The following is a 21679-nucleotide window of genomic DNA, read 5'->3' on the forward strand; positions in this document are numbered from 1 at the left end:
GGTGTTCACCGGGATGGCAGGGAGAAAGGGGACGATGCGAGCAGGGCATTCCAGGGAGATAGAATAGAATTTGCACTTTTAAATAAAATTGATGGCTGCTGGCTGCTTTTGCACAGTTTCCTCTCCTGGCGCTGGGCTCCACACCCACTTTCTGTAAAGGGCCGGTAGCAAGTACTTTGGGCTTCCCTGCAACTCCTGAGGTCAGCCAATGCAGGGTGAAGGCGGCAATGCTTATAAGTGAGAGTAGCTGCGTTCTCAGTAGACCTTATTTACAAGAGGCAAAAGGTTAGATTTGGCCCCTAGGCCAGGCTTGGCCAGCCCCAGTCCTGTGGGATTCCCAGCACCAACGGTCCATATTCAAGTGCACTGGACGGGACATCATGTGTCAGCGATGGAGGGCCGTGGGGGCAAGACCTGTGCAGACCTGACCCCCACAAGAGGTGTTGCAGTGGGTCCCTTGCCACTCACGCAAGTCCAGGTGTGCTCCTGGGAAGTGTGCATTTGTTATTTGCAAGGGAGAGCTTAGTGTGACGGGGGGAGCTGGGGCAGGACGGGTGGTTTTCATTCTGGAAGAGCAGGACATTGGGAGGGACAACAGGGAGCCTGTGACATGGGAAAAGACGGTCCCTGCTCCTGGTACCACCCCTTCGCATTCCCCAATTTCTGATGATGAGCTTCTGTCACCTTACACCCACGTAAACATGCTTTTCTAGGTGCTTTTTTGTTTTGGGGGGGTTTTCGTCGTTGTTTTGTTTTGTTTTTGTCAGTGAGCTCCACACCCAATGTGGGGCTTGATCTCACGACCCCAAGATCGAGAGTTGCATGCTCTACCAACTGAGCCAGCCAGCCGCCCCTCTAGGTGGGTTTTTTTTTAAGTAAACCACAAGTTTAATACATGTCATAGGAAAAATCTTGATTAGAATAAAAGTAATAAACACAAATGTGAAGAATGATTGGAGTTCATACTCTTTGGATCTCTGTTAAAGATGCCACCATTTCTCCGCTATGTTTTAGAAATACCTAGAAACCTTTAACTGCTGTAATGAGAATCTGTTCCAAACTGTGAAGGCTGTAAATCATAAAACACGGAGGAACTGTAACAGGTGTTTATTACAGAACCAAAGAAGTACTCAAACATCACTTTTTTTTTTTTTTAGAAGTATAGAGACACTGAACCTCTCTGAGCTTGTGTGGATGTGTTTAAGCCATGGAAAAACTTGTGTTTATTTTATACTTGGTAATGAGGAAGCTGTTGGCACCACCTCCAGTGCAGCGGGGTACATTCAGTCCCATGCATGCACGGCCTCCAGCCACTGTCCAAGCCGATGAAAAATGCTCCCTCGGGAGCAAAGGTGGTCTGATCTTCACATGGAGCAGCCTGCTGCTGCCGGCTGGTACCCCCTTGCTACAGAGGACTGTGGCCATTCAATGTCCCTGTGTCGTGATGAACTCCGTGCTGGCAGACAACACCACTGCTCGGTCCCTCAAACTCAAAACAAAGACTGATTGGCCTGGTTAAGACCCCCAGTCTCTAATGCAGTCAGTAAATCTTTGTTGGTAAATAATTGCTATCGAGCAGAGTTTTAATATAAATTTATGAGTGGTGTTTTATCACAGCTTGGGGCTGCAGCAAGCACTGAGTGATGAATTTCAGATACCACTTACATTCGTTACATTAACTTTGTGAGTTATTTAAAGCTTGTACACTTAACATTGCTTTTGGCTTTCTGTGACCTCTTGGGACTCAGCAGAGAATACACACGACTAATAAAGAGATTGCAACCAAAAGACAATTCTCCCCTTTGCTCCACCACAGGAAAAGTTCCTTGAGCAAAAAAAGCAGGAAGTGCCTGCTTGAAATCCTGGTCTTCTGGTTGTAGATCATTAAAATCGCAGCCTTTCTGATGTGCCAGTAAATTAACTAGGTGGTAGCAATTAGATCAACATGTGCCATTTCCAAGTAAGATCAGAGGAACATAGGAGAGGTCACAAAGCCCTTCCGTTTCTTACTATGCAAACAAGTAAAAGATAGCAAAGCTTTAAAATTGGTCTGGAGGGCAAAGTGATTCACAGGTATAGACCTGTCGCCGCTGGCTCGTCCTGCTGCGCTGGTTACCTGTTGCTGGTAATTACCTCCAATCACAGTGGTTTAAAACCAACCCATTTTATTTATTTCTCACGAGTCCGAGGATCAGGCATTTCGGCCAGGCATCATGGGGACATCTCCGACCCATAGACCCATAGAAGCTTTCCAGGGCTCGGCAGCCAGGATCCTTCCTTCAGTCCTGTCTTTGGTGCCTTGACAGACGTGGCTCAGATGCCTGGGTGTCCAGCCAGCAGCTCAGCGGCCGTCCCGTAGCTGGCACCGGGGCTATCCTACACGTAGCCTTGGGGTCTCCCTCTTCACAGTCTCTCCAGCAGGAGAGTCGGAATCCTCATGAGGCCACTCAGGGCTCCCAGGGGTAGAAAAACAGGAGCTGTCAGACTTCTACCTCAGCTAGAGCGGGCCCAGCCCCGTCTCCACCACATTCTGTGGGTTAAATTGGTTCAGAAGGTCCCTAGGGACCACACAGGAGCAGATTTTTTTTTGAGGGTAATCTTTGGAGACTGGCTACTTCGGTCTGCCCTCGCACATGCAAAACGCCCTCTGCCTGCCCTCAGATTCTCAAAGTCTCATCCCATGGTGGCATCCAGCTCAGGCTTTGGAAGCCCGGGATTGTCATCTGCATCAGGTGCATGTGGATAAGCCTCCTTGGATTTGATTTGATCCTTGCCATCCGAAGACCAGGGGACTCCAGAGATGAGTCATCTGACACACACACATGCACACACACGGGACAGAACCCTTCAGCCGAAAAGGAGGGGAGGGGCCTGTAGCAGTTACTAGTCTATAGCACCTCCGAACCCAGCCAGGCACATGTTGCTAATCACCCTGCTCAGGGCATGGGGCGGGGAGGGGGTGTTCTCTCCCCAGGACACCCTCCTGGGCCCAGGGCTCTGCTGTCTTAGCCGACCTTTCTTTTCCCTAAGAAATGGCCTGGTTTTGCAGCTGTGTGGTTCTCTCAGCCTGCTTCCTGCTGGTCTTAGTTTGAGGGTCAGAGGCGTCTTTTCATTTTAGGCTTACGCTGCGCCTTTTAGTCCAACAGAGTACAATTCCTTTAAAACCCTTATGGGTGTCCTTTGTATCAAATTGTAATTTATGCCATTAGACAAAAGCCAGCCCACAGGTCCTTGTCTCTGATCCACACATGCTCTCTAAATGGAGGCTCTGTGAGGCCCTGCCTTAAATCTTTGAGTTCTCAAGACAAGGGTCCCACTGCTGCAGCCTTTGCTGGGTCCTCATTCTGAGATCACATCTGCTGGCAACCCCTGGATTGGAACTTTGTTCTGAGGCCAGTTCTTACTCTGAGTTTTCTGCTGGCAGGAGAAGCTGGGAATGAGAAATGATTTTTCTCATGTTGGTGTTTAAATTGGGAATATTTTCTCTAATTCTGCTGAAAAGCTGAACACCCCTGATTCCCAACCTCCCCCCCCCAATCCCCAGCCCCTTAAGAGCCAGTAGCACGGTGAGCGTTCTGCTCAGAAATCTCCTCTCCAGGTCCTGGGTTCCCCGGGCCGGCCGGCTGTGCCTCACGTTCCCGCAGACAGCAGGTCAGCTGATGCTCCGCCCCTGCCCCGCTGGGGCGCCCTTTGTCCAAACCCAGGTCGCGTCTTCCTCCCTGTCCTTGCCTCCGTCAACAGCTGTTCAGTTCCTGCAGCCTCAGCCAGCTTCCTGGTGCCAAGCCAGTGGCACGTGTTTGTGGATTTTATTACTGCAGCATAGGGTGCTAATTCTGTGTTTCTCATCTATCATTGCCTGAGAATCTACCCCAAAACTTAGTGATTTCAGAAAACAGTCACTATTTCTCGTAATTCGGTGGCTCAGGACCATAGATAGAGCACAGCGTGGCTTCTCACTCAGACCTCCCCAAAGCACAGAAGCTGCCAAGATTTAACATTTAAACCCCATGTAGATAGCATCCCTTCCACTGCTTCTGTTGGTTCAAGTGAGCCACAGGCATCTCCGAGTCCGCGTGCGATGATTTCCACGGGGGCATGAATCCCTAGAGGTGGGGTGCACGGGGAGCCATCCCTGGGGACCAGCTGCCATGCTGGCTGTGCAGGGGAAGTTACATAAACTCTCAGTGCCTCAGTGGCCTCATCTGTAAAACGGGGATAATCACAGTAACTGCTTACATTGGGTTGTGAGCTTTCTGTGGGTTAATACTTGGAAGGCTCTTAGAGCAGTGAGCCCAATACTGTTTTGAAATGGAAAATTAAAAAAAAAATAGATGCATAAGCCACTTATGAGTTAAATAAAACACTAACCGCAGTGATGTCCACACTGTGGTAGCTGGTCAGTGAGAAGCGGTCTGAAGTGAGAGATTGTTTTCGTGTGTACAGAAGTGGTATCTGAAAGATGGACCGAGTATGTGTTGTGACATCCGCCCTCACAGTTTTGCCCTGGGTAACACAGAATCAAAGAGACTTAGGATCATAAGGCCCATTTGCACCCGCTGACGGGAACTGCCCGCCCATGTGTGTCTCTGGCAGAGAGCCTTCCGGCCTCTGTCATCCTCTGGCAAGTGGGACCATGGCTTCATGGCCTTTAAAAGTTGAAAATGAACTGTTTTCAGATTTTCCATTTTCTTGGTCCTTAAGTAGACAGTGTGTAAGTTTGGGATGGCGGAAGCATCGTAGATGAAGTCCAAGGGACTGAGCCTCATGCAGCGAGAGGCTGTCAGCTAGGCTTCTCACGGCACTGATAGAAGTCTGTCCCAAAGGGGCACAGTGGGTTTGCTCTCCTTCTTGAGCATGTTGGGGGACTCTGTTCAGAGGGGGCCCCACCGTGGGAGAGCAATTGGGACCTTGTACTTCTGGAAGAGTCTGGGACTAAGAAGGGGCTCCTGATATGTAGCCACGTGGTGGGATGTCTCACTGGGGCTTTGTGGTAGCTCCTCGGTTCCTCCCAATGAGGGCACGTTAGAGGGGGCCTCCTCTCTCTGTGTGGCTCCAGAATTATGACCCAGGCTCATCCTTACCCCTCAGGCAGCAGACCACTGCTCCCACAGCTCCAGCTGTCCAGACCCACGGGCTTCTTGGCACACGGCTGCCCAGGCAGGACTACGTGACTCTGGGCACGAATAGTGAAAAAATACTAGTCTAGCAGATTCAGGACTGAGTGGTTTAAGCTCTGGGGTCTTTTTATTTTTTTTTTTTTAAGATTTTATTTATTTATTCATGAGAGACAGAGAGAGAGGCAGAAGCAGATGCGGGACTCGATCCCAGGACCCTGGGATCATGACCTGAGCTGAAGGCAGATGCTTAAACGACTGAGACACCCAGGTGCCCCTGGGGTCTTTTTAGACTCTGAAACGCCCTCGTTCTCACTTGGTACAAACACTGAAAAAAAAATCAGTGTTTGAGATGAACTTCAGCAAAAAAAAAGAAAAAGAAACTAAAAGAACACGTTTTTAATCTGCAGAAGCTGTTTGCTGAGTCTTGTCATTCGTCATCTGATTGAGCCTCTGATTACAGAACTTCACCTTGTGGCTGCTTTGGCTGCTTGTCGGGGCTCATGCATCTCTTCACGACGCCTCTCAGGATATGGGCTCTTTCTGTCAGTCACGGAGCAGCGGGTGCGGCTGGCAGGCCCTAACTTGGGCGCCGTGCCAAGGCGGGGAACAGGGCGGCCAAGCAACTCCATCGGCACAGAAATCTTGGGGGGTTGGGTAATGAACCCAGTGGGGACCCGGGCCAGAGAGCAGAGGCGTGGCTCCTAGGATGCCAGGGTGTTCTGCAGCCCTGCTGACTTGTACAGCATTTGAATCATAATCGGAGATTATCCTGGGAGGTGAACCATAGAGTTTATTTAAGATTGTCAAGATTTGGACATTCCGTTTTCCCAGCACCAAGATAAGTCAGCCTATTTTAGTTCCCCGACAATGTCATCTCCTCTTGTTGCCTCCTGGTTGGACTGTTTCCCTCTCTCTCCTTAGGAGTAGGTCCTGACAGCCCCCACTGGGGAGAGGATAATTGTGCATATGGGATTTGCTCGTGAAAGTACCCACAGTCTAGCCAGGAGCTGTGTAGGGCCATCTGCATGGAGTCCCGGGGCTGGGTGAGGGTGCAGCCTGCATTTTTGTCTGAGTGCAGACAGACAAAGCTTTCTGAAGCCTGGAGCAGCTCTCAGCTACCGGTGACACCGAGCTGACCCCCGGCCCCTGGTATTGTTGGAATTCCATCTGAAATGGATGGTGGAAAATGAGCCCACCAGAGAACGTCTGTGAAGTTTTGTTAAGCTAAGTTTGAAAATCTTAGAAATCTGCCAGAGAGGGAAATGTAATGTTTTTAAGTGATCACTTATTTACTGTTGAATCACCAGTGGTGACGGCCCCTCTCCCTAGTTCTTACTCTGCAGGGGGACCTCGAATCACCTGGGTTTGTAACCAGCATTTTCCTCTGGGCCTGCCTCTCTCTGTTGGTCTCCGTGCCATATTTGGTTTAGATTGGTTTTTCTTAGGTTCTAAGAAATCAAGGTATGTTGAGTGATGTCCGTGGGGTTTTCTTCATGTAGTAAGAACATGCAAAGGGATGACCTTCCAAAGGTTCACTTGTGAGTTTCTTCAACCTTAGAAATATTTTCCCCCAGAAACAATGTTTCAGGGGTTGAGTCAGGCTTCCCAGCTGGCTCGTCATCCGTTGTATTCATGAAAATTGGTGTAGAAAGCAGTATTGTCATGGTATTTGGAACTTGAACCTAATTATCCCATAAAAGTGCTTCCTTTCTCTTACCTCGTATTGTGGTTCGTGGAGGACAGCGGAATTAGGAGGTCAGACGAAGCTGGAACAAGTTCCCGAGGACACACACGGGCACCTCTGCTCTGGTAACACTCTTTCTCACACGCAGAACTTAGCTTCGGCCTCGGCCCGGGTGCACTAACTAGCATGCATTCTTCTTGTGCCTTCTCGGTCATCCTTACCATCCTGTGAGTTTCTGAATGGGCAGTGAGAGGAAGAACAAGCCAGCAGATGCTTCACTTTCCCTTGTTCCCTGAGGGCATGGACCCCCCCACACACACTGCTCCAGGGAAGGAAAGCCCCAAGTCAAGGCTGAGCTCAGTGCTGGCCATGGGTTTCCACCCCAGGAAAGCCTGGAGGCGACGTGGGAGGTTTGCCGGGAATGAGTAGTTCAAGCAGGAGTAAGCTCCCATCAGTCATCAAGGGAGGCCTGGGTCCAACATGCTCAAGCATGCTGGCTTCAAATGCTGAATGGTTTTCAAGAAGCCCTAATACGGTTCCATTAAAGATGGATTACATTATCCACGATTTGTCTATTAGATGCTGTTACTAAATTTACAAATGGAATTTCATGTTTAATAAATTAAAAATCCGGAATGAAAAACTGTAAAGCAGAATGCTCTTATTTGTAAATACCAGGAGTTTCAGAATTCAGTTAATGTGTGAATTTTAGAAAAGGAAATTTAGACTTCCTTTATTAAAGCATCATATCTTTGGTTCCAGGGTGCTTGCTCAGTTAAAGGAAAGGTACATGGCGCGTCCCGGTGGCTGATGTATTGCATTTGTCAAACCAACAGCACATCGTTCAGTCTAAACACACACACACAGAAATTGGTTGAACATACATGTTACGCGTAAAATAGAGGAGAAAAGCCGAATTACCAAGCTAAAAATAAGTGTGATTTCCATTTTACAATGACAAGAGAAAAACGAATGTTTAAAATTTCTTGAATTACCTGTGTGCCTACTTTTTAAGAAAACTTACAGCAGACTTTATAATTTGTATTTCTGAATGAATATATGTGGCTCCCTTTCCCTCCTAGGGCATGCTGCTGAAGCGGAGCGGCAAATCGCTGAACAAGGAGTGGAAAAAGAAATACGTCACCCTGTGTGACAACGGCGTGCTGACATACCACCCAAGTTTACATGTGAGTGTGGCCCCTTGGCACAGGTGGCAGACCTGGAACTCAGCTCCCGCACTGTGTGTGGTGGGGGTGGGGGTCCTTAACAGCATCAGGCCTCTTGTCTCTGAAGTTAAAGTAGTCTTGGGTCTCCTGCTCCATCATGAGATAAATCATACGCCCCTCACTCTCCATCAGACCTCATGTCTCTCCCTTCCCCTCCCTGACACCCATTTCTGGTTCTCTAATTTTGCAAGGACTTACAATAAAGGGGACAGATGAAGTAAAATTTTCAATGAAAGTAGAAAGACAAGAGCAGGTAACAAAAGAGAAAGAAAAGCGAGCATATACCTGAGAATCTAGAACAAAATCTGAACAATTACATCAGAACCCAGGACTCTGCTCTGAGCAGCTGAGAAAAACAGGAAAGTTAAAAGCAGTTCGTGACTCAGCTTTTATTGTCAGATAAGAACACAAATCCGTTTGTAAGGTAAGAGAAGCTTCTCTACATGTGTTAATAAAATGAGATATATTGGTGATTTATAGAAGGTAGATTTAAAAGCAGAATTAATTTTATTTGGGGGGACAATGCGGACATTCTACCCATCATGAATTGTCTTAGCAAGTAAAATCTGAAAATGTTAATGTGTTATGTGACACATAAGTGTTAATGACAGTTCTCTAACAACACATTCCATGAATCTTGCTTGATATTTATTGGTCTTGATGTACATAAATGTAGAGATTAGAATATATAGTGTTAGCTGCTCATCTGATTGTATCACTGTAGTAAGCTTTTAATTTAAAGATGTTTAAATACTTTAAAAATTACAGTTATGAACAAGAAGTTACACATAAGGATGTTGAAGAAAATTAAAATCATTCCCACAGTACCACCTGTGGAACAGGACTGATAGCATTTTGGGGTGTGTGCTCCCAGCCATTTCTGAGCATCGGTGCTTTTTCCTCCCACGAGCACAGGGTCACCCCGTGCTCAATGTCTGTGCCCACTTCCCTAGATGATGACAGGTCACGTGCACCTGCCTGTGCTCGCGAATATGCTCGTGTGCCACCATTGTTAATGGTTATGTAACACTCACTGTGCAGATATGCCTTGATTGGTGTAACAATGTCTCCAAAATGGACGTTTTGCAAATAAATTTACTTTGAATTATTTTTAATGTTTTAAGTAACTAATCAGTGTCCTCTGTTGACATCCCTGTGCCCTTATCCATTTCCCTGGGACTGATTCCTAGCAGTCGCTTCCAGAGTTGAAGAGTGCTTGTGCACTCATGGCTTTGGGTATATGTTGCCGGAATCCTGAAAAGAGTATATCAGTTTTTATCCTCCACAACATGCCAGAGGGCTTACACCTTCATTCCCATGAGCATTCACCTTCAGAATAGCGTATCTATCATTTTCCAATATAATAGGTAACAAGTGGTATCGTTACTGTTTCATTTGCTTCCTGGGGTGAATTGCCCTTCTTCTCTGCATCCTGCAGCGATGGCCTTCCCCTTCAGAACCGTGTTATGACACAGCTGTTTCGTTAGGCATCCCTGACTTGTTTCTGATGTTGATGGGAATGCCTCCCATGCTTTACCAGGAAGTAGACTTCTGAGATGTCAGTTCTACAGTGTACTGAGAAAACTCCTCTGTGCTTGGTTTATTTTGGCTGATTTGGGAATAGAGTCAGGTTGCTTCTCCAGGAGGCCTGCCTGTGGATGTTCCCACGTCATCTGCAGCCACTGACAGCCTCCATCAGAACACCAAAGCAGTGCTGGCTCTCCGCTGGGTCCTCTCCCGAGCCCTGCCCCATCAGCTGCCCTCCTGCTGGCTCACATCCTCTTAAAACCACGTCAGGGAACACGGGTCAGATTATTGACCCAGTTTTTGTGTTGTTTAGAGAGAGGTTGTTTAGAGAGGGAAGTGTAATCAAAATACTCTTCTTGCTAGGACTCACTGACCAGTAAAAAATGGGGTCCAACCGATGAGCATTTCGGGCCACCTTACACTCGCCTGGTAAGCCCAGGCTTGATCGGAGAGACATCTGCTTCTTCTTGCCAAGGGGAAAAGGTGTGACATCAGTATGTCCCAGAAAGTTCCCATAGGAGGAATAATGCCTACTCACTTCCCATCCCAGCCCTTCAATTAATAGAATCACAGTCAGTTCTTTGAGAATTCTCCCACATGGGCTTCTTCTTGTGATGCCCCTCAGTGCTTGCCAGTTCCTTTACACATACACACATACACACACACACACACACACACACACACACACACACATGCATGGATATTGTTGGAGTACACAAAAGGAGCACAGCAGGGCTTTGCTATATAATTATATAGCAGGCAAGAGCCAGTATCATTTTAAAGTGCTGTTCAGTGAATGCCAGTCTCTTATTGATGCAGGTATACCCCTCCCTAAAGGAGTGGTGTAATGTAGGGATGGATTTTAATTACTAGAGCACGGAGAGATGGCGTGGCCTTCACTGTAATCCTCTTCTGACTTTATTTCCACAACCAAGATTTGGATAGAAGTTTGGAGAAGTGAGTTCCAGGTATGTGTTCTCTTCCAAGTTGATAGAGAGCTACAGATCTCTAACCTCGGAGTTAGTCTGGCATTCTTTGGCTCAAAATGGGAAGACACGTCAAAGGGATGCCCATGGGCAGAGTCCAGACTTACTTTCGTACAAATTCAGGAGCATACAAACGTGTTGCAAATTCAAGCCTTAAAATTCTGCACCCATGAAGAATGTCCCAATTAGTTTAGTCCAGGAAATTTCAAAAGGTGATAGAGCCCAGTGATATCAGTTAGACCGATTGCCCTGTGACACCCACTTTCTTGATGGTCTCCAGGCTGTGTTATGGCTGGAAGCCCACGAGGGTGCATTTGTTGTGAGTGCTTAAATATTGGGGAAATCTGCCCAGATTGGTGGCTTTGGGTTTCATTACTGTTGGTCATCACTGTTAATGGCCATCTGCGCTGATCTGAAATAGCATAGCCTACAGCTCATGTCTCTCCAGGGAGCGAAGGGAAAGAACCTGGCTAAATAATCTGATATTTGTAGATAGAGTGTTCCACAAAGACTAAGTGTTTCTCAGTAGTGGAGTAACTGGGCCAGCTGCTGGTGCCTACCACTCGATGACTAGGTAATGTATTTACCAAAAAGGAACCTGGTGTGCTTTTCTGAGGATGGGAGTCTAATAACAATGCTTCTATAATGGGGTGAGCGGTGGGGGATCGAGAGCGCCGGGCTTGAGAAGGCATGAACCATGTAGGATTGGAACAGACCCTAGGCAGAGCCATGCAGCGGCCCCTTTCCAAACCACCATGTTGCTGTTTGGACCTTGTCATGAGCGCAAACGTGAATTTCTTGTGCACGTGTGTGCTGCTCACAGTGCCCCTCAGGCTGGACCCAGACTCCACCACCAGCCACCTTCAGCTTGGAGATCATGCTGAACCCAGGGAGCTGGGCCCAGTTCTTGCACACGGGGCAGAGTAAGAGGTCGAATCAAGTTCAGAGGGAAATAGGCCAAGGCAAGGCGAGGGCCCTTAGTCATTTCATTCAAAGTTGAGATTGCCTGGGAGTATCGGCTACTGGAGTGTGGCCAGTATTGGAGGGCATGGTTCGTGGGGCTGATCCAGATGCCTCCAGTGTTCATTGGCCGAATTAGATTTCCCGGCTGAGTGCCCCAGCCAGCGCTCCTGGGCAGACCGACAGGCCAGGGCAAGAGTGTATCAGGACAGGTACAGAGTGTGCTGCCCCCGCAAGCCTTTCCCTTTCCCACTCTTGCCAGATCGATGCCTTGGCTCCTGCAACCCCCAGGCACCGCAGATCTCCTGAGACCTTTGCTGGGAAAAGATGCTGGAGCAGCAACAGACTCCGGCTTTAGCTTACTTTGGACACTGTGGAAGCAGGAGACGGACCGTTTCCTAAATTTGCCCCACATTAAAAAAAAAAAAAAAATCTTGGAAGTTTTTAAATGTTTCCATTGGATACGTTTAAAGTAAAGAAGATCTCCCAGAAGAGTTGAGTTGTGATCCTTGAGAAACCAGTATGGTTTCCTTATTACACAGATGTCCATGGCCATGTTTATGTAAACAGTCATCCTTCAGACACGAACCCCAAGTTTCAATCCCCAGCATAAGCTTTGCACACTTCGCTGCGGCGGAAAGCAGCCTCTTGACAACCCAGACCATCGGTGTGTGGTCCCAGCTGCAGGCCGGGCTCCCAGGCTCCCAGTGGAGGGCCACGCACTTTGAAGTGGTGGCTTCAGAAGCAGGCTGCTGGGCATGAGCTGGGGGACCCGGTTCTGCAGCATGTGATGGAGTTGGCGTGAGGCTGGGAAGCTCACCATGTGCTTGGGATGGGTCGGCTGCCAGGGATGCTCCCCGAAGTTGGTCTCCGAGGATGGCCCGCCTGTCTCAGAACTCGGTTCTATAAGCCAGGGACCTCCACTGGGTGGTGGCCGCAGGATGTCACTTCCCACTGGGCTCCTTGCTTCTGATCCCTCTTCCTTCCCTCCCACCCCTGCCCATCTTCTTCCAAGGTTTCATTCTTCCCAGTTTGGTGGCATCATCCCCAGCAGGGTCTGTGGTTCCTCCTGAGCCCCAAGCGTGGGCACAGATGAGTTAGACCAGCCGTCCTCGGTCGCTGTGACACTCAGCTTGGCCTTGCTCCATGTGTAGAGTGCAGGCTTTCCCCGCACCAGAGAGAAGTTGTGGAAGGAAGCCTCTCACCCCAGCCATGTTTCCTGCTGTTGGAAACCTTAGACATTTTTCTCATGGAGGAGAGAACATCTGTCTGTAAGCAGGGGATGGAATTGCCCGTGCATGACCAGATCACAGGAAGTGACGGTTTCTCTGGGAACCAGGAGGAAAGAGGGAAAAGACTGACCACCCTAACCCAGACTGAGAAAGTTTTCTGAACGTTGGTGGTGGCAGTGCCTCCCGACCCCAGATGTGCTCACTGTGTGCAACTCGTCTGCTTCAACTGGTCCCCAGGGGCTCAGGAGCCACCAGCAGGGCCGGCCTCCGGCGGATGGGTCCCCACCTCTCCCGCACTGTGAGGGGAGGAGGAGGTGACGGTCTCAGCCCTGGCTGTTCCTCAGGATGGGTGGTCACCACACTGGCCATCGCTGGTGCGGTGGGGGCAGCAGGGTAGCCGAGGAGAGGCCCTGGCCCGTTAGGGGGCGGCTGAGGGGGTGCACAGCCCCACCCTGGGCCTGGGGGCCATCCTGCCTTTTAAACACAAGCTGGAGCCCGTGCCTTGGGGCACACATCCATAGTCTGCAGCGTTCCTTCGGGGCGGGGGGGCATCTCACAATGGACACCGAGCAACTGGCTGGATGGCGTCCACTCTGGAAATCTGGAAGAAGAGTCCTCTGGGTGGGAAGTCTGAGGATTGTGTGTTCACTTCAGAGGCTTAGCCAGCACCTCCAAAACGGAGGCTGACACTTGTGAGGAGAGGCCCATCCCAGGGTCGGGGCCGCTGGGCGGGATCAGTTAGTCACACGGGAAGGTGAAGCCCACCGTTTGCCTCGAGGTCCAGGGAAACCCAGGTCACTTGATGCCTCTTTCTCAAGATGCTGTTTTTGAGTGAGTTGAACTATTGCCCACTTTAGGTAACAGGTGGCAGGCTCAGCCAACATAAGGAAGCTGCTTGGGGTTTGGGGCCGGTCGGGGGGCTGGCCACACTGCTTAGCCCAGGACCCAGGCCTGACGGTGCCAACACTGGGGTAGGCCAAGGCCTCCTGGGATGAGCTGGTCACCCACACTCCGGGGCCCCCATCTCCACTTGGCGTTCTGCAAACACAACCCTAAACTAGCAAGATTAAAGTATTCGAGTGGATCTCTGAGGCTGCTCTGTGGTCTGGGTTTCTGTTTCTCAGAGTATTTGTACATCTGGAAGACCTTTAAAAAGCTCTCCCTGCATCACGTTCTTGGGGGAGGTAGGTCTGAGTGTCTCGTTGATGACACCTTGCTGGATCACAGTCAGGGCGGGCGAAGGGCAGCCTGTTCTGTGGACTTCACTATGAGCCACAGGGAGCACCCTGATGGAAAAATGGAGGGGATAATGAGAAAGAACTCAGACCTGGGGGCTTCACAGTCCAGCGTCCCCACCTATTCATCTTCTGTGTCGGGAGAGTGCTGTCGAGGGCACGGCTGACAGAGGTGTGTGCACCGGGCTTCCAGAGCGGGAGTTCGTGGCCTCATGTTCGGGCCAGCGGCTTCGTGGGGCCCTGGCCAGGATGGCTGTCCTGGGCGTCCTCACGAGGATGCAGGGCACCTGGGCAGAGCCCACCTGCCTGGCACAGGCTTGAATTGCTCACACTGTTGAAAACCTCCTTCTTGGATGTGTCTCCCGTTCTGCACGTGGCCCGAGTTGGAAGCAGCTGTGGTTCTGTCCTTTCTCCCTGACCTGCAGAGCTGGACTTCTTCTCATGGCGCCTCCTGCCTCGGCGGTAGAGATGCTCCCACTGCACGGCATCTCTGCTTCTGGATGCTGCTGACGTTTGCTTGTTTTTTCCCATGTCCTAGAGTCAAACTTGGACTCTCTTAATTGTCCTATCAGAATGCTGATTCCAGTTAATTTTCGGGTTCAAAATCAGACAGAAAATCCACCCCTTTACCGATGCAAAAATGACAAAAAGATCTGGGGTGATTCCCTGAGTGGGTATTTATCTCAGAAGAGGTAACATCAGGGAAAAAAAGGAAGATACTTCCGTTGTGAGAACAACTCTTGCCCCGTACCCACTGCTGGTAATCATCATTTAAGATACACGCAATCTTCACATAAAATCAGGACATTTTACTTGATGATTCGCTGTGAATCTGTGATCAATCCCTTCAGCGAGCTTTGCATACCTGCTAAGATAGACCTCAGATTTTTTCAGATAGTGATCACTGAGTTATACCCAGAGAAACTCTTCATTGGTTTCCCCCAAACATTGCAGAAGGCAGACTAGCTTGAGTCTAGATGTCTAGGCAGTTAACTTCAAAGCCCAGATTTCTAGATGTAGAACATTTGCGTCGTGGGCTGACTGATGACCTTGAGATTTCAGGCCCTCCCCCCCCCCGCTTTTTTACTGAGCAGAATGATGTCAGACATCTGTCTGACACACTACCGCAGGAAGCATAATTAGTTTTATGATGAACAATTATTGGATCTTGCTTCCCCTTTATAAGCCACAGTGCTGCAGGCTCTCCTCTGGTCTGTATGTTCTTTTCCAGCCTGGCTGCTTGTACTTCCAGTCTGCTGTCCATCCTGCGGGTGGACCTTCATGGCCTTCCTCCACGAGAAGTCCTCCCTGATTGCGTGGCACACCAGCCTCTCTCCTGGTACCCTCCAGCATCTCTGTACCACCCCATCTAGCAAGGACCATGCCGTGTTCCCCACTGTTTGCCCAGGGCTGGTGTAGGCGAGGCACCCAGGCCAGCACCTGTGGGTCACATGCAGTCAAGTCATGTGGTTCCTGCAGTATCTTTGCTCCTGCACTGCCCGGGCTGGGATCCTCATGGGGGATGATCCTGGCTCTACTTGGAAAATTCCAGTGACACTGGGGTGGAGGAAATGAACCACGTTGCACATCTAGACCTCCCTGGGTACAGATCCACTTACGTCGGGTGGGGGAGAACATACACACACGCAATATTACACAAAGGCCATAAAATCTTAAACCACTACTGAAATCCCCAAATAATCCATTTTAAAGTGGATTAGGAAAATATGTCGATACTGAGGAGCAGAAATCTGGAACTCTGGCTACAAGTGAACCTTTCTGTTCTGGTCTGTCTGCCTGTTTCAGGCTGATGGGACTGAGTTTGAAAACAGTGTGGGAGTTTCTAGAGTGGCCGGCATCAGCCCTGGGGCAGCAGAAAAACCCCGAGTTTGTTGTGACGGGGACTGTAGGGGGATATGGTGGGGCTTTGGGAAGGTTGGGGTAGAAGCTTTGTCCCCGAGTCTGCGTGTGGTGTGTTCTCAGCCTGCCCCAGGAATAACTGCTGTCCAGTTGTCCCACCAGAGTGGTTTCCTGGGCCCACGGTGGGAGCAGCCCCTCCAGGAGCTCCATGTCCAGATCTTGTTTGCTTCCAGTCGCACTTGATGCTCTGCCTCTTCCCAGGAGAGGCGTTCAGGCAGCTTGTAACAGCAGACGTGAGAGTAAATTAAAAACACACCTCTGTGTAGTCACGTGAGAACCTAGGCCATCCGTGTACACGCACAGAACTCCATCTACTTTGTATTTGGAGAAGGAAGTCACACTGGATCTCTGTGGCCTCCAGCACATCCTCACCTCTGTCCATCTAAAAATTCCTTCCTTCCTTCATGTCTGACGGGTGCCATCAGCGTCCTGTTCTGATTCTTTCTGATGCTCAGAGGGGACCCCGCAATCATGCCTTCCGGGCCTGGCAGGGCCCTTCCGCACCATAGTGGCCAGGATGGAGCCCAGTGGTGCATCGGGATTTGGCGGCCCACTGTGGGGATCACCAAGCCCCTTCGAGGTCCGTGACTCCGGGTGCTCTTTGGGCTTCTTTTCTTCCTCCGCTGTAGCGATGGTCTCTGCCTTCTGTCCTCCATGGGAACTCATCCAGGAGGGCCTCAGAAGTCCCGCTGACACAGGTGATTTCCCAACCCCCCCTTCCCTGACCTCAGGCCTGCTTGTCTGCTCCGTTCAGCGGGCGTGGCACCCTGCCCACCAGGTTTTCCAAAACTCAGCCGTTGTCTGCTGTGCAGAGAAGGGCAGTTCCTCCTGTGATTCTTTTCTCTTCTCTGTATACTTTTCAATAGTATACAATACCTGTTGTTACTTACTTCCCTCCACTTGATTCTTTTAAATGTGTCGATGATGGAGAAGATCCCCACTGTGCTTAGGATGGAGCCCTCACCCCTTCATGGGACCCGCCAGGTCTTGGCTGCTGCCCCACGCACTGCCTCTGACCCGCCATGTCCCTCCCCAGCTGGACTTTCCTTCTAGCTGCTTGCACCTGCCATGTTCTCCAGCCTCTGGGCCCTAACACTTGCGGCTTCTTCCACTGAGAATGCCCTCTCCTGTTCCTCCTCCTTGCCAGACTGACTCTGCTCATCCTTCCCCCGAAGTCTTGAGAAGGGCACATTTCTGTGGGGTTTTCTCCACCAGGCCTGTTGGGGTGCACCTGCCGTGCCTGCCTTCCCCTCCCCTTGCTGTGTCCATCATTTCTCTGTTCTCTCGGCGTATGCTATGGCCCGAGTCACCCACGAGACCAGGAACCCCTTGGAGCAGACACCTCCGGGGATCCTGTCAGCTGCATGTACTTCGCATCGGTGAGATCTTGCTGAACAAAGAATGAGGCACGATTTGGCGACGTGCTTGGGCTGTCCTCGTACCTGCAGGCCTGAAATCATAGGAGGAGGAAGCCACCTCCTGATGCTTTAACACTGAAATATGTCACAGCCATATCCAGGCTCCACTCGAAGAAAAGATTAAAGAAAAGGTCTGCAAGGTGGGAGAGGAATTCAAGGTTTTGGTTGTGTCTTTTTGATTGTGGTAAAACACACACAACATAAAATTGACCATCTTAACCATTTTTAAGCGTACAGTTCAGTGGTGTGAAGTGTATTCTTATCCAAACCTTCTCATCTTGCAAAACTGAGATTGTCCCCCTTAAACACTGTCTCCACCCCCTTCCCCGTAGCCACTGGTGAGCACCATTGTACCTTCTGTCTCTGTGAATTTGTCTACTCTAAGTTCCTCAGATGAGTGGAATCATATAGTATTTGTCTTTTTTTTACTGACTTATTTCACTCAGCATAATGTCCTTGAGGTCCTGCCATGTTGTAGCACAGGATGGGGTTTCCTTCCTTCCTTCCTTCCTTCCTTCCTTCCTTCCTTCCTTCCTTCCTTCTTCCTTCCTTCCTTCCTTCCTTCTAAAGATATTATTTATTCATTTGACAGAAACACAGCGAGAGAGGGAATACAAGCAGAGAGAGTAGGAGAGGGAGAAGCAGGCTTCCCGCGGAGCAGGGAGCCCGATGTGGGGCTCGATCCCAGGACGCTGGGATCACGACCTGAGCCGAAGGCAGACGCTTAACGACTGAGCCACCCAGGCGCCCCTAGGGTTTCCTTCCTTTTGAAGGCTGAATCATATTCTATTCTGTGTTTACACCGCATTTTGTTTATCCATTCATCTGTGGATGGACATTTGGATCGCTTCCTGCTCTTGGCTGTTGTGAATCATGCTGCTGCGAACATGGGTGTGCAGATGCCCCTTTGAAGCTTGGGGTTTTATTGTCCAAACTACAACATGTGAGAACTATAGAGAATAACTGACTTTCAAAGATGTCCAACTTTAACCAGGACCCACTGGGGAATTTGCTGGGCACAGTCCTGAGCAGAGCAAATTAGGGAGGAACCCATGTGGTATGAGAGCAGTCACCCAGCCCTGTTTCCATAGACTGCCCCTGGTTTTGTCAGGAGCCCTCCGAGTGTTGGGGAGGCTGTCCCATCTGTGCTTCGGGTGACCTGGGAGTGCTCTCTGGCATTCACCCAGTTTCAGACAGTGTGATGAATATTAGTGCTGTCAAGTCCATGGAATGATCCCAGCTAGGTAGTGTAAATATTTTCAGGGAATTATCTACAACTTTTGTTAGAAAGAATGACTGCTGAAAAACTCATATCTTTTGCACATACACAAAAAAAGATTATCAAAGTCTTATTTCTGCCTAAGGAGATTCTTGTTTATTTTATAGAACCTCAGGGTTTGTAAAGTGTTTAGATTTTCAAATAAAGTGGCCAGAATGGCAGCTCACTGTGGTACAAGTTGTCTCCACGTTGATCACAGAGTGTGCGTAAGTAGGGCGTGACCAGACCAAAAAAAGTCTCCATGTTTCTATAAAAACTAAACCAACAAATATCCTGGATCCTACCTAACCTATTTTTTTCTACATTGAAAAAATCCCTCTGCCTTCTTTTCTAAAAAAAAAAAAAAAATGGTATAGTGTATTCGTGTGTTTCTGTAAATATGCAGATTTCACCATGTAGCTTGTGGATTTGAGTCTTAAAGCTTCTAGTAGAATCGATGGGACTTTGTCTTATCAGGACACAGCATGATAGTTCATCCCTTGACCTAATCTGTATCATTTTGTTTTCCATTTTTGGTCTTTTTAGTGTTCCTAACTGTAGCCAGAGTTCTTGCAAAAAAGTAAATAAATCAAACCCATTGGTTTTCTTCCCAGACAGTAAGTCCCTACTGAGAACTCTCCGCGGGAGAGGATGGATGTGGGGGGTTGCGAGGAAATCTTTCACTTCTACCAAGAGATTGAATTCTATTATTATATTTTATAAATATTTTCCTCTGTGGCTCATAACCCAATTGCTGGCTTGTTGCGAAGGTCTTGCTAGGAAGAGAGAGGTGGAGGTGAAGGGTCTGCCTCTTCTCAGGTGTGCCTGTGGCCCCAAATGGAAACCAATCAAGGTGCGATTTATGTTCATTAAGTGCTTGTCAAAACTGAAAAATTTTCTAATCAACAGCAATCTAGCGGCGGCCCCCTCGATGGCTGGGAGTGCCACCTCGGACGCATCGGCTCTCTGCCTGTTACAACTCTAGGCGAAAATCCGCTGATGATTACATTAGGCTAAGCTGCGGAGTAAATGAACCGTGTCTTATTTAGGTACCACTAGCTTCAGTGTAGTCCTGCCCCGCAGGGCACTTGATAGCGTTTTATGGCTTTAAAATTAGTGTAGCTTCCCATCTGCTGCAGGGTGCTGCACGTTATGCCTTTGAACTCAATAAGCAAAGGGAAGGGGGCCTTTTGTTTTTCCCCCGTATTTTTTTCCCTTGCATTTTAGCAATTTTGTTTTGCATCTTTTCCAGACGGCATTTTGCAATAAAAATGTCTGACTACCATATACATGCCTCCCCCACAAAAAAAAAAAAAAAAAGAAGGAAGGAAAGAGGAGGGAGAGAAAAATAAAAAGTAGAACATACCGGACGTCTGCGGAGACACAATTTCTTTTTTCCTGTGCTGGGAAGTGAAAAGTCGCTTGGCAGGTCACCCCTCATGCCCACATCAAGTTGGAGGGCAAGCACTGGACAGCGGTAGGAAGAGCTGTCGTTTGGGGAGGGCTCTGGCCCTCTTGTAAACAGTTGGCGTATGGTCTCTGTTCATCCTCAGAACCGTCCCACAAGGCAGGAGCTGTTCATCTCCCTGTCTTTAAAGATGTGGAAACGGGGACCAGGAATGATTAAGTAGCATGCACCGAGCACACAACTCCTGAAACCCTGAGGTTGGGTCCTGGGCATGGTCTCCGAGGCTGTCCTCTGGCCCGAAGGAAGCTGACTTGGTCCTCTGCATACTTCTTAGGTTGAGGAAATCAGAACATTAGCTGACTGCTCTTCATTGAACATGAAGCTGATCAAACCACCTTGGCAGCAGTAGCATCAGGGACACAGAATTACTCCTGGAAAAGCAGTGCCTCAGAAAAAAACCAAACAGGTGTGGTGAGCGTTCAGCATGAGGAGAAATCCTTCAGTGCTGGTGGGCAACAATGGATAAGGGAGACTTCTGTCCTGCACTGGGTCAAATGGCAGAGAAAAAGGCATAGTGATCATTAGTGCCCCCCAAGGACAGACTGTGTGTGCTCTTCTGTCTTAAAAACCTGCTTCTTCAAGAGCTGTGTATTCTAGCGAATTCACCCCAAGGAGTCTGAAGTTTTAAAGAGCTTCAGGTCTCTAATAACGCTATGCCGAACATTCCTATCTCACTCAAAACTTCCCAGATCTAACTGCTGGTCCAGTTGTTTCAAGCCCTAATTAATTATGAAAGCACTCACATAAGCCAGGGAACGGTGCTGGCTCCTTGAAGTTCATTGCAGTGAAATTTCACCCATGCTTGCCTTTGGAAGGGGCCTACAGTGACTGGGAAGACAGGAAGCCATTTTCATACCCGACACATTCATTTTGTACGGGCTGGGTTTGAGCACGCATGGGTTACAACTGGGTAATATTCAATTTGAACCTAAAATGGGGAAAATCTTTCTTGCAGTGTAAAGCTCAGTATCCTAGGCCAGTGAAGACACAGATACAATCAGGAAGCAAAAGGTATAATTCAGTTTGGAGTTTTCTGCTGTTTTGATTTATATTATAATAACCTATCCCCCAGGGCTGATGTTGGACTTCAGCCCACGCGTGTTGGATGCTCGCCGGCAGAGGGGCCTCAGGAGGTTGGCCCTGGCTCTGCGTGGGAGCGTGAAGCGCGCCGCCCCTGACCCCCGTGCCACTTCCCCGGCCTTCCCATCTACCTGAGCTTCCGTGATCACTGGGCCCAGTAAAGCCTTTCTTCACAAAAGAGTTTGCTGTCGTAACTGTTGCGTTTGTCCCGGGCAGCGGGTACCTTCCTCCTGGCGCGGGCGCCGCGCGTCACGTTGGCATGCGCGTACAAGCATTGGTCGAGTGGTCCTGACAAAGGCAGCCCCAAAAGTGAAACCCTGGAATTCTGTTGGCTGTCTGGGGAAACAAAAATCATCTCTCCTAGCGTTTTCCACTTTGAAGCTGCCTCCTACCTTGCTATTGTGACTGGTCCTTTGCAGAGAAGGAGAAATTGTCTTCTTTGAGTTATGTGATCTGAAAGGACGTGGCCAGAAGATTTCTCCTAGTTTTACGATATTTTCATAGTATTTTTAGGGTGTTGGTTTCATCCACGCCTGGGACTGTATATGAGCCTATTGTTTATTATTCA

General features: G+C 49.1%; 1 protein-coding gene across 11 annotated transcripts in view; it reads left to right on the forward strand.

Annotated features, from left to right (window-relative positions):
* AGAP1 (ArfGAP with GTPase domain, ankyrin repeat and PH domain 1) overlaps positions 1-21679 on the forward strand; it is a 527767-nt gene that overhangs the window by 320223 nt on the left and 185865 nt on the right. For all 11 annotated transcript variants that reach the window (XM_027588845.2, XM_027588846.2, XM_027588847.2 and 8 more), the window contains one exon: positions 7884-7988. In XM_027588845.2, coding sequence (XP_027444646.1) covers positions 7884-7988 — 105 coding nt within the window. The remainder of the gene's footprint in view (positions 1-7883; positions 7989-21679) is intronic.

This window comes from Zalophus californianus, chromosome 3, assembly GCF_009762305.2.
Source record: "Zalophus californianus isolate mZalCal1 chromosome 3, mZalCal1.pri.v2, whole genome shotgun sequence".
NCBI classification, from domain to species: domain Eukaryota; kingdom Metazoa; phylum Chordata; class Mammalia; order Carnivora; family Otariidae; genus Zalophus; species Zalophus californianus.